This window comes from Takifugu rubripes, chromosome 3, assembly GCF_901000725.2.
Source record: "Takifugu rubripes chromosome 3, fTakRub1.2, whole genome shotgun sequence".
Classification (NCBI taxonomy): Eukaryota; Metazoa; Chordata; class Actinopteri; order Tetraodontiformes; family Tetraodontidae; genus Takifugu; species Takifugu rubripes.
In genome coordinates, this window is record NC_042287.1 from 9,749,191 (window position 1) to 9,763,432 (window position 14,242).

Genomic DNA, 14,242 nt, shown 5'->3' on the forward strand with positions numbered 1-14,242 from the left:
GAGAGTGCCTGAATGCATTAAATAAGACTGCACTGAGTCTTGCAATTTGTTGATATGTTCTCTGGTTTAGGTTTGTAAAAGAAACATTACAGATAAAAATGATTGTCTCATAAAGACGTCAAAGGTCTTTTTTGGCTCTATCCCAATAAATTGGGTTCGTAATCATGGGAAAAGGCATTGGTCAGATTTCATAGTTGCACTGCCCAATCTTTATTTTCAATTTGCATAACACCCCCACTTTTTAATCCCTGACTCTTACGCGATGCAGTGACCTCGAAGAGAAGCGCACAGCCAGCCAGCCTTCGCTGGGCGAGGACAGCAAGCTGTGCAGCGAGGACAACCTGGACTTCAACGGCAGCAGCGCCGTAACCACGGAGCTCAACATGGACGAGTCCCTGGCCAGCCAGTTCAGCCGCCACAGCGAGGGGCCGGAGCCGTTCCACGGCGTACCGGACAACTCCCCCCTCAACCCTGCCGCCAACCCCCCGGCCACCAATGGGGCGCCCAGCTTCCTCAATTAACTGCCACACGTTAGCCAGGCCCATCTGACCAAAACATACCAACACAAATGTGCCCGTACGCTCCCGTCCCCTATACTGACGTGCTGATGTGTAGTTTACCGACTGATAATCAATATACCGACTATTCAGATGCAACTGAGAGTCATCTGATTGACTGGACGATTTTGACCAAAGGAGTGTCCAGAGTAGTGGACAGTGCGATACCCGACTTGAAGATGTTGCTTTGACACCCTCTCGCTCTCCTCTATGTGTCATTACTCAATGTTTCGTGATGACAAACACTTTTTTTTCTCCATTTTTGACTCTTTGGTTTCTCATTTGAAAGACAAAGACAGAATGTTGAACAGGTTTACGTATCAGAGGGATTGTGGGAAGATGCAGAGTGAAAGAGAGGGATGATGGCATAGCCTAGCGTGAAAAGACGCCACGCTGGATAATCACCAGGCCTTATGTTAATTCACACATTTTGTACGCTGTTTGATGTCTCCGATGGTACGTGCCAGTGACATTAATCGTTTTTTTAAAACCATTTTGAGCACATGTATCTCGTTTTTTTTTGTATAATCATTTTTCATATATTCCTCACTTTTATTTTTTACAAATGCTCATGCCCATTCTTGAATCTACAGTTACATTTCTTATTATAAATAACATTAGATGCATAAGGGAAACTCGCTGTGAAAAAAAACGTAGCACCTGGTGTATATAGCTGCATCTACATTTATATATTTAGCCATAATACAGTGTTATAGATATGTACTTGCTCCTTATAAGTTCCTGTGCCTGCTGGGTCTGCATAGAGCTCCAGATTGATGTCATTACTCTCTCGCCTTTCCACCAGAAGTGTAATGTCATTATTGGAAATGATATTGTAATTTTTGTGCCGATGCCTATGTGTAGCTCTGTGTAGCCGTCTTTGTCTGTTTTTACGCTGTATTAAAACATTGTTGTCTCTACTTCTAAACCTTTTCATACCTGTTCATCTCATACAACCCAGAACTGAGGAGCAGTATTCAAACACTTGAGTTTTATTTTCAGATCTTTGTAAAGGCGAGCTGATCAGAAAAGCAGGACGTTGTTATTTCACATTAAACACAGAGAATGTATCGTTTCCAGAAGTGGGAAGACCTTGTATTTACATGCTACTGATTCAAAACAACGCTAAGACGAGGCGCGGGAGGACCTAGAAAGTTTTTTTTTTCCCCAACACCAAATGTAAATAGAACCTTTGCAGATTGTTTTAATGAACCCAAAAATGTTTGATATAAAAAAAATGTGCAGGTTTGAAACCGCTTGACTCTAAAATGTTGTCTTTTTTTTCTTGTTTGTACAATTAACTTTGATTGCAGTGACATTTGGCTATTTTAGCAACACTATTTCATACTTGAGAAAAAAAGATTCAAAAAAGGGGGGGGTGAGATTTGAAAAAAAATTCTTGTTCTTTAGATGTTTGCAAAGATTTCAAATTTTAAAATGAAGTTAAAAAAAAGTGTGCATTAATCTCATGTAGTGATAGTAGTAGTTATGTCACCATGAAAACTACATTCATGCTCATAACCATCCAACATTCCATGTGCTGCAGCTCAGTGAATATCTGTGGAGTTTTTGTACGATGCAGTTATCAGACGCAGGAATGCAGCGACCCGGTTTGTGCATACGTCAGGGAGTGCCTACTATATGCAATGCTGCTGCCTCATGTTCTCTCTGCTTAAATAAAAGCTTGACGCTAGCCAAACATCACCTGAGATGAGAGGAGCTAAAATAAAAAAAAAATAAAAAAACAGGCTGGTGGCTCCCTGTGGTTGGTTTATCAAACACACTCAGGGCAAAAAAAGCTTTTAAAAATATCTATTTTCATACAGGAGATGGAAATAACGCAAAACACGTCAATTCTAACTTGACTATCTGCTGCTAAACATCTGTGTTTGTCGGCATTTGGGGCAAATGTTAGCTTTGCATGAGGAATGAGTGTACACACAGATACTCACTCGACTGCTGCTCACCGTTTGCTTTTCATGTGTCCAGGGAGAAGCTTGGACTTTGCTTTGCCACTGCTGTTTTTCAAGTTTTTGTAATTGTTAAACACTCAAAAGTTATGTTTGGAAAAAAAAATCCATTGCTTTGTTTAGAGGAACCTCTTCATGCAAGCAGATTTTCAACAGAATGAGTAGGAGGGAAAAGGAAAGTGGAGTTGGGAGTGATTGTTACTGCTGCAGTGTGTGTGTGTGTGTGTGTGTGTGTGTGTGTGTGTGCGCGCGCGTGCGTGCGTGCGTGTGTGTGCCTCTTAAGGTGTTGAGTCCCACAATGAGACTGCTGTTTGTATGTATCGTGGCTGAAAGACAGGAGCTAGAAGACCACATATGGGGCCAACATACAGTAACTGTAACTGCATCATGAATCTACCATTGTAACTGGAAATATGACTGAAAAATAAAACACGTGGAACAATCTGTCTGAAATGGTCCCTTTTTTTGCCATCGGAGGAAGGCGAGTGTGGGGTCAGCGGGAGGTGGTGTTGAATTGACAAAAGTAGTCCTTGGTGGGTCTGTTGGTGTAGAGCTCCTTGTTTAGATAGTCCTGCCTGGAGGAAAAACACTAATGCAAATTAATATGCATGATGCCATTGAAGAAAAGAGTCCCATTTTGGATGTGAGCCATGTTCTAACACCTAAAACATGGTGTGCCCACCTTGCTCTCTGCACGCCAGCCAAATGAAAGTTGTGAAGATCTGTCTGAATCCTCAGGTTTCTCCTCAATTCTGAGACTTTCTTCTGTTCCTCATCTGCCGTTCTAGACAGCTTCAGGATATGTAGATGCCAAGCGGCCTCCTGTGCCTTCTCAGCATCACGCTGTCTCTAAAATAGAGGTGCAAATAATTCAATAGTGGACATGAATTGAGATATTAACACTAATATAAATCTAGTACCTGTGTCTTGAGCTGCTGTTCTTTCCTTTCTTTCTGGATGATGCTCAGCTGCTCCGTGCTCATCCCTTTCCACCTATCTACGGGAACCCGGCAGGGGCCCCTTCCTTCCAGGCCTAAATGAGCTGCCTCTGGTGTCTCCGTCATCATGTCCGACGTCAGGGTGTGCAACATTTCCGCACGATTCTCTCGTTCTTCTCTCCTGCGCTGCTCCTTCAGCGTCTCCACCTGCTCTGCAGCCTGTTTCAAGTGAAAATCACCTCAAGAAGGCTTTTATTTATGTATTTGTCTTGCATGTGCTTTATACGGCACGACTATCATGAACAATACCGTGACCTGTGAGCTCTACAATGACGTCTCATGGTGGAAAATGTAAGTGGAATCGGGCAGCCAATGGCTTTTCAAAACACACGTTGCTTGGCAGCATCTAAAAAAAGATTTTGTGTGTGTGTGTGTGTGTGTGTGTGTCTTTGCCTCGCAGACCATTTTCAATTAGTAGGTTTAATTTCACATTCCCGTCTGAGATTAGCACATTAGCACTCAAAACCTTGAGGAATTCTGTGGGCATCTGTCTGTGTGAACACCGTTTACCGTACCAGAGCTTCATTATAGTTGCTGACGGCTCTGAGGGTCGCCTTCTTACGCTCCTCCTCCTGTGCATGCAGCTGGAGCCTTCTAAAGTCCTGCTGCACCAGTTCTTTACTCACAAGCATCTCTGTGACACAGATGACACAAACGATTAATTCGTGGACATCGTCTCCCTGTTTTTCCACTGGTGCGTTGGCCATCGCTCATAGTGCACATCTACTTCAGCAGCATATTCACACATGCATAAAACCTGTCTGGTAGGCTCATCCATCAGTGCCAGCGTGCAGTAAGTGCTGTGCGTGGGAGTGTGTGATTGTTTGTGCAGGAAAGCATGAAGCATGTGTGGGAATAACAGAGGTTATATCGTAAAGCAAGTTCAGCTGTGCTTAAAGTCTGTGTTTTCCCACCTCTGTGCTTTTCACCACTGCGTCTTCTCTCATTATCTTGAATCTGTGCTTGCAAAACTCTTTCTGTTTTCATCTGTTCCCTCTTCTTTTGCTCCTTTGTGTTTGTATCTCCCTGTAAAAGGAATAAAGACACCGTCCACAGGTGGCTGCTCATAATTGGTATTTGAAGCAGGACCAGAGGTGCCAAGCAGACGCTTTATAAATACCTGATAGATTTGCATGCTGGCAGGTCCCAGATGCCCCTCTGGAACGGTGATCCTGACTGCCCCCTTCAGGTCACACTTAAGATCAGCGTCTCTGGAGTCCTCGGAACGCTGATGAGTGGCCCAGTACTGGACTAGATTAGTGTGCAAAGCAGCCCTTTCACGTCTTTCATCAATTTCTTGCTGCAGCAGCAGATCATTGTGATGCAGTCTCAGCTTGTCTAGAATGTTGTGGGGGAAAAACACAACACTCTTTATTTAAAGCTAAAAATGTTATTTGTTGGGTATGATATGTTTACCTCTATTGTCCTATGAATAATGAAATGCAGTAGGTGTAATTGGTTTACCAAAAGCTTTGTCGCATTGCATTTCCATGTTTTGACGTTGTTTTTTATCTTCAACCTGTTTGCTGAGAGCATTTGTATCAATGCCCATGACACGGAGCCGGGTGTTAAAGATCCGGGCCTTGCGCGCTGTCTCTGCAGACCTTCTCCTCGCCACAGCCTTTTCTATGGACTTGTCTGCAGGCAAATTCATTTTGGAGATTTTTTCCTGTTTTCAGGGGGGCTAAAGGGAGGAGATACGTAAATAGCCTTGTTGGCAATGGGTGATTTTCTACCAAAAAGATGGCTCAGACAGAACTCTAAATGATTTTTAGATTCTTCCTCAACATTTATGCATGCAGCACTTTCTCTTCTTTAAAAATCTTTTTTTTTTTACATCTCATATGAAAAGTAAAAAGCTTTACATGTATTCCATTATGCAAAAATATCGTGCAACAAACTCGAAAAAAAGCACTTTGAGAACACAGACCTCCGCCAAAAGAAGGTAATTTCTCCACATCCTAGGATATCTGGAAGCGCAAACGTCAAAGTCCCTCAGGAATTTGGAGCATCAGCATTATCAACATTTCCTAAAAGTGTGGAGAACAGTGTTTACCTTTTTATGTGGTCTTCAGTCCGGATTTGGCTTCGAATCCTTGTGTTTAGAGCTGAAGACTCCTGGTAACCATGGCAACACGTACCACTTTACCTATATTTTATTTATAAACACACAGGGATAGTTCAAGTATATGGATAAGTCATATCTAATTTGCATTTAAACCTCAGCGGCCTTTAGTGATGGCATTACTGTGAAATGTTTAATGTACCACATATTGTAAAGTCATTCGTCTATTCTCCAGATCTCGCGATAAACCGTGAGATTATGTGTCTCGCGCGCTCGAGTTTTTCCTGTTGGATTCTAAAATGGCGCATTGTTTTCACGATAACTTCGCGTCAATCTAATTAGGATTATGAAGGGTTAGAGTTTATTAGACTAAATATTCGACCCATAATGTAACTTATAATCATACGAGTGATACGACAGGGAGTTTCATTCATTTACTGGGTGCTTGGTTGAAAAATAGGTTATACGGTAAACATTGGTTGATAGCAGTAGCTAGCTAACACCTTACCAGCTAGCTAATACCCCAGTTATAATTTTTAAAGAACTGCTGCACAATTGCAACAAATATGGGTTATTTGAAATTAATAGAGATCGAAAACTTTAAGTCCTACAAAGGAAGACAGATCATTGGACCATTTCATAAGTTCACAGCAATCATCGGACCCAATGGATCTGGTATGTTATTGCAGACTACTTGTTAGCATCGGCTAGTGTTTAATATTTGATGTTTTGTTGCATTTTAAATTAAGATTGTACTAAAAGCTCGCGTTCGCTTAACAGCACTTAGACTTGCATTCAGAATGGCATGATTAGATATTGTCCTCTGCGTGATCTGGCGATATAGGCTAATAGTTTCGTCGATAAACATGGGCTTTCCAAATAGTTTCCAGTGGAGTACATTATATATCAAACCTTAATGAAAAAGAGACTGAGTACTTTATTTTCTCATACACATCAAATACTTGACATTCCTGCCCTGTAAAGCTGCCTTAAAGCTGTTTAGCTTACTAAATGGTATCTTGCATTGACTTTGATTGAAATGCCTCTTTTGGTTACTGAAACTTTGAATGTTCCAGGGAAATCCAATCTTATGGATGCCATCAGTTTCGTGTTGGCAGAAAGAACCAGTAACCTGCGTGTAAAGACTCTGAAGGATTTGATCCATGGAGCACCGGTGGGAAAGCCAGCAGCCAACAGAGCTTTTGTCAGTATGGTGTACCAGCAGGACAGTGGCGACGAGCTCGCCTTCACCAGAGTCATCATTGGTACGATGATGCCTTTCATCGTTCGATAAGATCCAGTCTCCTCACTACCGTGTGCTGGAAAAATAGAATTTTGTGTTGTTATAAATAATCAAGCCATATTTTATGTGTTCAACGTGCCACCGGGGTTATCAAGCAAATCTGTAATATCTTTTAAATCCTAAGTAACTAAGCAGTCCTACAAAATAAAATACAATTGGCAAAAAAGCTTGTTCAAACTTGCTGTTAGTTTGCCTTGACACTTTTCCTGTTGAAATCAATATAATGTAACTTGCTCAAAATCATATATTATCATAGGCAGACTAAAATGTCACTTATTTGTTTAAAAATGTATTTAATGTTGATGTTTCATTTATCAAAGGTTCATCCTCTGAGTACCGTATCAATAATAAGGTGGTGGGACTGCCCGAATACAGCGAAGAGCTTGAAAAGCTCGGTATTCTGATCAAGGCTCGGAACTTCCTGGTTTTCCAGGTGAGATAGCAATCCAAGAATTTTTGTTTTAATTAAAATGACACATATGGAAGAAATGCTTGAATGATTTATTTCAGCCTCTATAGTCTTGAAGTCTGTATAAATATATTTTCATCAAGTGGGTTTGACTGTGACTCAGGCAGTTAAAGAAAAAGCTACATTCATGTTCATGATTCGGTGTTTATTATTGAAGTTATGGAGCCCAGTTTTAGTCTCACACTTTTCTTCATTTAGGGAGCTGTGGAGTCTATTGCCATGAAGAACCCCAAGGAGCGGACTGCTTTGTTTGAAGAAATCTCCCGTTCTGGAGAACTGGCTCAAGAGTACGACCGCAGGAAAAAGGAGATGGTGAAGGCGGAGGAGGACACTCAGTTTAATTACCACCGTAAGAAAAATATCGCCGCTGAACGAAAAGAAGCCAAACAAGAAAAAGAAGAGGTTTGTGATCTGCTGCCTGTTATTTGAAATCTATTATATGAAAATGCGATGCATAGAAAACGCAATTGTTGTGCATGAACTCCCTCACACTGTGATTCTGTCTCTCCAACTTTCCACCAGGCTGAGCGTTATCAGCGCCTGAAAGATGAAGTGGCCAGGGCCAGTATTCAGTTGCAGCTCTTCAAATTATACCATAATGAGACTGAGATTGAGAAGCTAAACAAAGAGCTGGGCCAGCGGAACAAAGAGATTGATAAGGACCGTAAAAGGATGGACCTGGTGGAAGAGGAGCTGAAGGACAAAAAGAAGGAGCTTGGCAGGCTGATGAGGGAGCAGCAGACCATTGAGAAGGAAATTAAGTAAGCATTAATTTTTCTGTCTTAACACTGTTAACTACTAATACCATTAGGTCCCGATTAAAACCACACAATTACTTGAATGTCCCTACAGAGAAAAGGATTCTGAATTGAACCAAAAGAGGCCCCAGTACATCAAGGCCAAGGAGAACACCTCACACAAGATCAAGAAGCTCGAGGCTGCACGCAAATCACTGCAAAATGCTCAGAAGATGTATAAAAAACGCAAAGGAGACATGGACGAGCTGGATAAAGAGATGAAGGCCGTAGAGTTGGCCAAGCAAGATTTTGAGGAGCGTATGGAAGAGGAGGCCCAGAGCCAGGGCCAGGACCTCACCCTGGAGGAAAACCAGGTTAGATGACATTTTGTACTTGTTTAATAGCCTTTTCATTTAAGTTCAAAATGACTTTAAAAAAAAAAATGTTTAGATTTGAAACATATCAAGTCCCCATATAAATATGTGACTACATTAAGACAAAGAAATACTGGTTGTCATGATTTTCTATGAAACCACACGTTGTTATTACTCTCCAGGTAAAAAAGTACCACCGTCTGAAGGAGGAGGCTAGCAAACGTGCTGCCACACTGGCACAGGAGCTCGAGAAGTTCAACCGTGACCAGAAAGCCGACCAGGACCGCCTGGACCTGGAGGAGAGGAAGAAAGTGGAGACAGAGGTAATTAAGATATGAGTGGCAGAGGTCAAGCAAAATTATCCTGGATGATAAACCTTAATGTGATTTCTTCTTTAGGCCAAGATCAAACAGAAGATTCGGGAAATTGAGGAAAACCAGAAGCGTATTGAAAAATTAGAAGATTATATAACAACCAGCAGGTATTTTCAATCAAAGTGTTTGTGCAGTGCCGTATTCAGTTTATCTTTAAATGTCTTTGTTTTGCCAATTCATTCTAAATCATTTCTCTCCCATTTTCTCTACAGGCAGTCGCTTGATGAGCAAAAGCGCATGGAAGAGGAGCTGACTGAGGAAGTCGAAATGGCCAAGAGGAGAATAGATGAGATCAACATGGAGCTCAACCAGGTAATTACTTGACACTTCCATGCAAATTCCTGCTGTTCCTCACCATCAAAGGTACGTCTACCATTACCATTAACTTTTGTTGTATAGGTAATGGAGCAGCTGGGTGATGCCAGAATCGACCGGCAGGAGAACAGTCGTCAGCAGCGTAAGGCCGAGATTATGGAGAGCATCAAAAGACTGTACCCAGGCTCTGTGGTGAGGGAACGTGAACACAATGCAGCTTCTGCTTGGTCAGATCCGCTTCGTAAAGTCACTTTAGTAAAAACACGCTGCCTTTTTTTCAGTATGGCCGTCTTATTGACCTGTGCCAGCCCACTCAGAAGAAGTATCAGATTGCTGTGACAAAGGTGCTTGGCAAAAACATGGATGCCATCATTGTTGACTCTGAGAAGACTGGCAGAGATTGTATTCAGTACATTAAGGAACAGAGAGGAGAGCCCGAGACCTTCCTTCCTCTCGACTACCTTGAGGTAACTGAAACTGAAGATGAATTTTGGGTTGTTTTCTCAGTAGTGATAGAAAAATCCATTGAAGATTATGTGGTATTTCTCACATGTTTACGGAAATGTAGTGTTTACGGAATTTGAAAATGTAAAAGTACATTGTATCTTTGTAGATTTCTTTCACTTCAATTGTATTTGGTGTCATTAAAGGTAAAACCAACAGATGAGAAGCTGAGAGAGCTACGAGGAGCCAAACTGGTGATAGACGTGATTCGCTACGAGCCTCCTCAAATCAAGAAAGCCCTCCAGTACGCTTGTGGTAATGCCCTGGTTTGTGACAATGTAGAGGACGCCCGGCGGATTGCTTTTGGTGGACCGTACAGGCACAAGGTATATGCCACCATGAAGTCACAACTCCCCCCAGTTTCCACACAAAGCATCAGCAGCAGCTGTATAGCAGATACACTCCCTTTCTAGTGGATTGAACCAGAATACTATTAGATTAGTATTAATATTGCATATTAAATCTCTCTCCTAAGCTATCACCTCTCTCTGCCTCCAGACGGTTGCCCTGGATGGCACTCTGTTCCAGAAGTCTGGAGTCATCTCTGGAGGAGCCAGTGATTTGAAGGCCAAGGCTAGACGTTGGGATGAGAAAGCAGTGGACAAGCTGAAGGAGAAAAAAGAAAAACTTACAGATGAACTCAAGGTAACCTACTGTTATGTTGGTCCTACCGTCATGGGGCAGGTTAAGATTTGGTCCCACTGTCAGAACTTACATAAACCCACAACACTTTAACCATTTGCTTTGTAGGAGCAAATGAAGGCCAAGAGGAAGGAGGCAGAGTTGCGTCAGGTCCAGTCTCAGGCCCACGGTCTTCAGATGAGACTCAAGTATTCCCAGAGTGATCTGGAGCAGACGAAAACCCGCCACCTCTCGCTTAACATGCAGGTACACTCTGGTTATACCTCATCATTTTCCTCTGTCCTGTTGGTTTGTTGGTGTGTTTGAGCTAGCTTCTTTGGTCCTGCAGGAGAAATCTAAGCTGGAGAGCGAGTTGGCCAATTTTGGCCCTCGCATCAATGACATTAAGAGGATCATCCAGTCCCGCGAGAGGGAGATCAATGACCTGCGAGACCGGATGAACCAGGTGAAACGGCTTTATTTCAAAAACTCTCTGTAAAATACTTGTTATACAGTATTGGTGGAATATTCATGCATATATTTTGTTTTCAAGGTGGAGGACGAGGTGTTTGTTGAATTCTGTAAGGAGATTGGGGTGAGAAACATCAGAGAGTTCGAGGAAGAGAAAGTAAAGAGGCAGAATGAGATCGCAAAGAAGCGGTGAGTTTAGTTCTACCATCAGTCTAGCCGCGTGGTTGGATCACGTGATCACGTCTTTGTCTCCACCTGACACACATGATTTGCTTCAGTCTTGAATTTGAGACTCAGAAGACCCGTCTGGGTATCCAAGTCGACTATGAGAAGAATCAGCTAAAGGAGGACCAGGAGAAGGTCATGATGTGGGAGCAGACTGTCAAGAAGGACGACGCTGAAATCGAGCGGCTAAAAAAGGTGAAAAAAACGAGGTGCCTGAAAACTTTGGTGCGCTATTTAATTCTTGAAACGTGTTGCTACTTTTCGTGTCCTTTTGTTCTGCAGGAGGAGCACAGGCACATGAAGATAATCGATGAGACGATGGCCCAACTGCAGGACCTGAAGAACCAGCACCTCACTAAGAAATCCGAAGTCAATGATAAGAATCACGAGATGGAGGAAATCCGCAAGAAACTGGGTGGTGCCAACAAGTCAGTAGCGGAACCCTCACAGATGGTTATATTTACAGTGGGGGGTCATCAGAAGTGTTTCTGACCTCGATTTGATTCACCATCTTTCAGAGAGTTGACTCAGCTACAGAAGGAAGTGACCGCTATCGAAACCAAACTGGAGCAGAAGAGGAGCGACCGTCACAATCTGCTACAAGCCTGTAAAATGCAGGATATCAGACTGCCTCTTATCTCTGGAACACTGGATGACATGAACCAAGGAGAGGTAGTCACTGATTATGAATGGAATGAATAGATGATCAATAGAGCTTTAGATTAGTGGATCATACCATATGTCTTATTGCAGGGGAGTTCCCAGGCTGATGACTCCAGCAGCCAGAGGACGTCCAGCACTGTTCTCGCTAAGGAGGCTCTCATAGAGATCGACTATAGTAACCTGTCTGAAGACCTAAAGGTATCTGTGCCATCACAGCAGCATCTTATATGGCTTTACTGTTGTCTTTCTGAGGTGACAGTAGAGACAAGATGGAGATCTTTTTCCAGCATAGACTCTCAATTTCGCTCATCCGAAATTCACACAGGATACGTTGTCGGAAGAAGAAATCAAAGCAGAGACAAACACGCTGCAGCAGCGTCTGAACGAGCAGCAGAGCATCCTCCAGAGGATCAGCGCGCCCAATATGAAAGCCATGGAGAAGCTCGAGAGCGTCCGGGACAAATTTCAAGAGACCAGTGACGGTGAGATGGAGGTCAAATTAGGAGAGACGGGAGGGAAATGAAGCTTTACGTGCTGCATCCATAATGTGATCTCATTCCTTCCACTCAGAGTTTGAGGCAGCTCGTAAAAGAGCCAAGAAGGCCAAACAGGCCTTTGAGCAGATCAAGAAGGAACGGTTCGATCGCTTCAATACTTGTTTCGAGTCGGTGGCCACAAACATCGATGAGATCTATAAGGCCCTCTCACGCAACAGCAGTGCCCAGGTATTTGTTTTGTTCTTGGCAACCTTTGCATGGTAATAAATGTTATTTATAGTAAGCGAAACCTTTCAACATCTGCTTCCTGTAGGCTTTCCTTGGCCCAGAGAATCCCGAAGAGCCCTATCTGGATGGAATCAACTACAACTGTGTGGCTCCAGGGAAGAGGTTCAGACCCATGGACAACCTGTCTGGAGGAGAGAAGACTGTTGCTGCCCTGGCTCTGCTCTTTGCAATTCACAGGTAATTCCTGACAGTTTTTAATTTAACGCGGACATTTCTGGACATTCTACTCAAACCCTCTTGTCTTCTTGTCTTCCAGCTACAAACCCGCCCCCTTCTTTGTCCTGGATGAGATTGATGCCGCCTTGGACAACACAAACATCGGCAAGGTCTGTTCACTAATGGCGTGATTATTGCTGTTTGTGCTGGGAATACTTTTATGAGCACAGCACATGATTTCCCTCTTGTACCCTTAAGGTGGCCAATTACATCAAGGACCAGTCTGTACAGAACTTCCAGGCTATTGTTATTTCCCTCAAGGAGGAATTCTACACCAAGGCAGACTCGCTTATCGGCGTTTATCCAGAGGTTTGTGTTAATACTAAGTGCTAATTTCATATTGCTGCTCTGTAGTTAATCTCAATTTACTTTTTTAGCTCTTGCTAAATAAACAGCAATCTTGTGGAAACGTGATGGCTGAATTTATTCTGCTTTTTCTTCCGTTCACAGCAAGGAGACTGCGTCATTAGCAAAGTGCTGACCTTTGACCTCTCTCAGTATCCTGATGCCAACCCTAATCCAAACGAGTAGGATGAGCACTTGCAACATGTCGACAAGTTGGACATCGTCTGATAGAGAAAGTATTCTGTAGTAGTCACTGATCATGTATTCACTAGATCCCATCTTACTCTTTATTGCCCTTTTTAATATGTTAGAGTAGCTGTTTTTTTATTTTTAAGTTTGGGTGAGAGGTTATCAATAGTGACAACCAGGATGTATGTACTATATATAAACCAGCCATTTCTTAATTTGACCAGAAGCATAATTATAATAATCAGCAAAGTGAATAATAATCATGTGGAAATATGACCTTTTTTATCTGACTGATGTGGTAAATTTGTGTTTTCAGATCTTTTTATACTGTCACAACCCTCTTTTTTCAATGGTGTGCTTTCAGAACCTTCTTCTGTGTCCTATGTTGTGTTTCCAGTTTTCATGCGCTATCTTCTGTAAAGCCTAATCAGCAAAGTTTTTACATTATGGTGGACACATTCCCGTAGCTAAATAAAGACTAGTTGGCTGTTATGAGACCACTGAGAACCGTCATCAGATTCACTGCTGTGAGAAAACTGTGTTCACACTCGGCTTTAGGTACATGCAAACTACATGAGATCATTGTCAAGTCTGTTTTATTACTTTACTTCAATAAAAACATCAACATTATAAGTTCCTCTGTGACATTGATTGCAAGATTACATGTTCTCAAAAATCATTTACTGCATTTTTAAACATTTAGATGCAGAATACACAATGACGCTTGAGTTTCCATTCCTAAAGTGGACTCTGCTGTGCTGGGCCAGGCTTATTTTGGGGGGCTCTCAGTTTACAGGCTGCAGCAAACAAGCTGCGACCATCTCGCAAAGGCAAGCTGGACCTGTACAGGAGCAAGCACTAATGTCCAGTTCTTTGGTTTAAAAAAATGCACACAAACATTAAAATGATGGTGCTTGGTGTTGAGTTCTGATGATCGGAAGATGTTTCAAAGGCCTGCGGCCGTTTACGTTCAGGCACAAAATGGGAAACAAGTGCAATAAATTCTGAACTAGCCGCCGGGAGCCCAAGTGTTTAAATCAAAGTCAACCATACTCCAGGTA

The 14,242-nt window shown here is 42.5% G+C and overlaps 3 protein-coding genes across 6 annotated transcripts in view; 2 read left to right on the forward strand and 1 right to left on the reverse strand.

The window, feature by feature from the left end:
• The window catches only part of l1cama (L1 cell adhesion molecule, paralog a), a 33,001-nt gene extending 30,707 nt beyond the window's left edge, over positions 1–2,294 (forward strand). For all 3 annotated transcript variants that reach the window (XM_029833937.1, XM_029833938.1, XM_029833939.1), the window contains one exon: positions 269–2,294. In XM_029833937.1, coding sequence (XP_029689797.1) covers positions 269–521 — 253 coding nt within the window. In that variant the 3' untranslated portion in view covers positions 522–2,294. The remainder of the gene's footprint in view (positions 1–268) is intronic.
• A 666-nt stretch (positions 2,295–2,960) lies between these two features.
• On the reverse strand, positions 2,961–5,775 carry ribc1 (RIB43A domain with coiled-coils 1). Of its 2 annotated transcripts, none has more exons than XM_029833941.1 (9): positions 5,582–5,775; positions 5,456–5,495; positions 4,990–5,163; positions 4,646–4,863; positions 4,440–4,551; positions 4,041–4,159; positions 3,448–3,684; positions 3,210–3,376; positions 2,961–3,102 (listed from the first exon to the last, which is right to left on the reverse strand). In XM_029833941.1, exons 3-9 carry the CDS (start codon positions 5,075–5,077, stop codon positions 3,021–3,023), a joined length of 1,023 nt encoding a protein of 340 aa, XP_029689801.1. In that variant the 5' UTR covers positions 5,078–5,163; positions 5,456–5,495; positions 5,582–5,775; the 3' UTR covers positions 2,961–3,020. The 2 variants fall into 2 exon arrangements, with proteins under 2 accessions (XP_029689801.1, XP_029689800.1); XM_029833940.1 differs by having other exon boundaries at positions 4,990–5,209.
• A 381-nt stretch (positions 5,776–6,156) lies between these two features.
• smc1a (structural maintenance of chromosomes 1A) lies at positions 6,157–13,811 on the forward strand. Its single transcript, XM_003963082.3, has 26 exons — positions 6,157–6,265; positions 6,667–6,855; positions 7,214–7,326; positions 7,561–7,764; positions 7,885–8,123; positions 8,215–8,473; positions 8,656–8,796; positions 8,872–8,954; positions 9,060–9,159; positions 9,247–9,354; positions 9,444–9,629; positions 9,813–9,992; positions 10,165–10,311; positions 10,417–10,554; positions 10,637–10,753; positions 10,841–10,947; positions 11,037–11,178; positions 11,266–11,411; positions 11,502–11,655; positions 11,737–11,844; positions 11,972–12,128; positions 12,217–12,371; positions 12,457–12,608; positions 12,688–12,757; positions 12,846–12,956; positions 13,098–13,811. Exons 1-26 carry the CDS (start codon positions 6,157–6,159, stop codon positions 13,176–13,178), a joined length of 3,696 nt encoding a protein of 1,231 aa, XP_003963131.1. The 3' UTR covers positions 13,179–13,811.
• Positions 13,812–14,242: the final 431 nt, after the last annotated feature.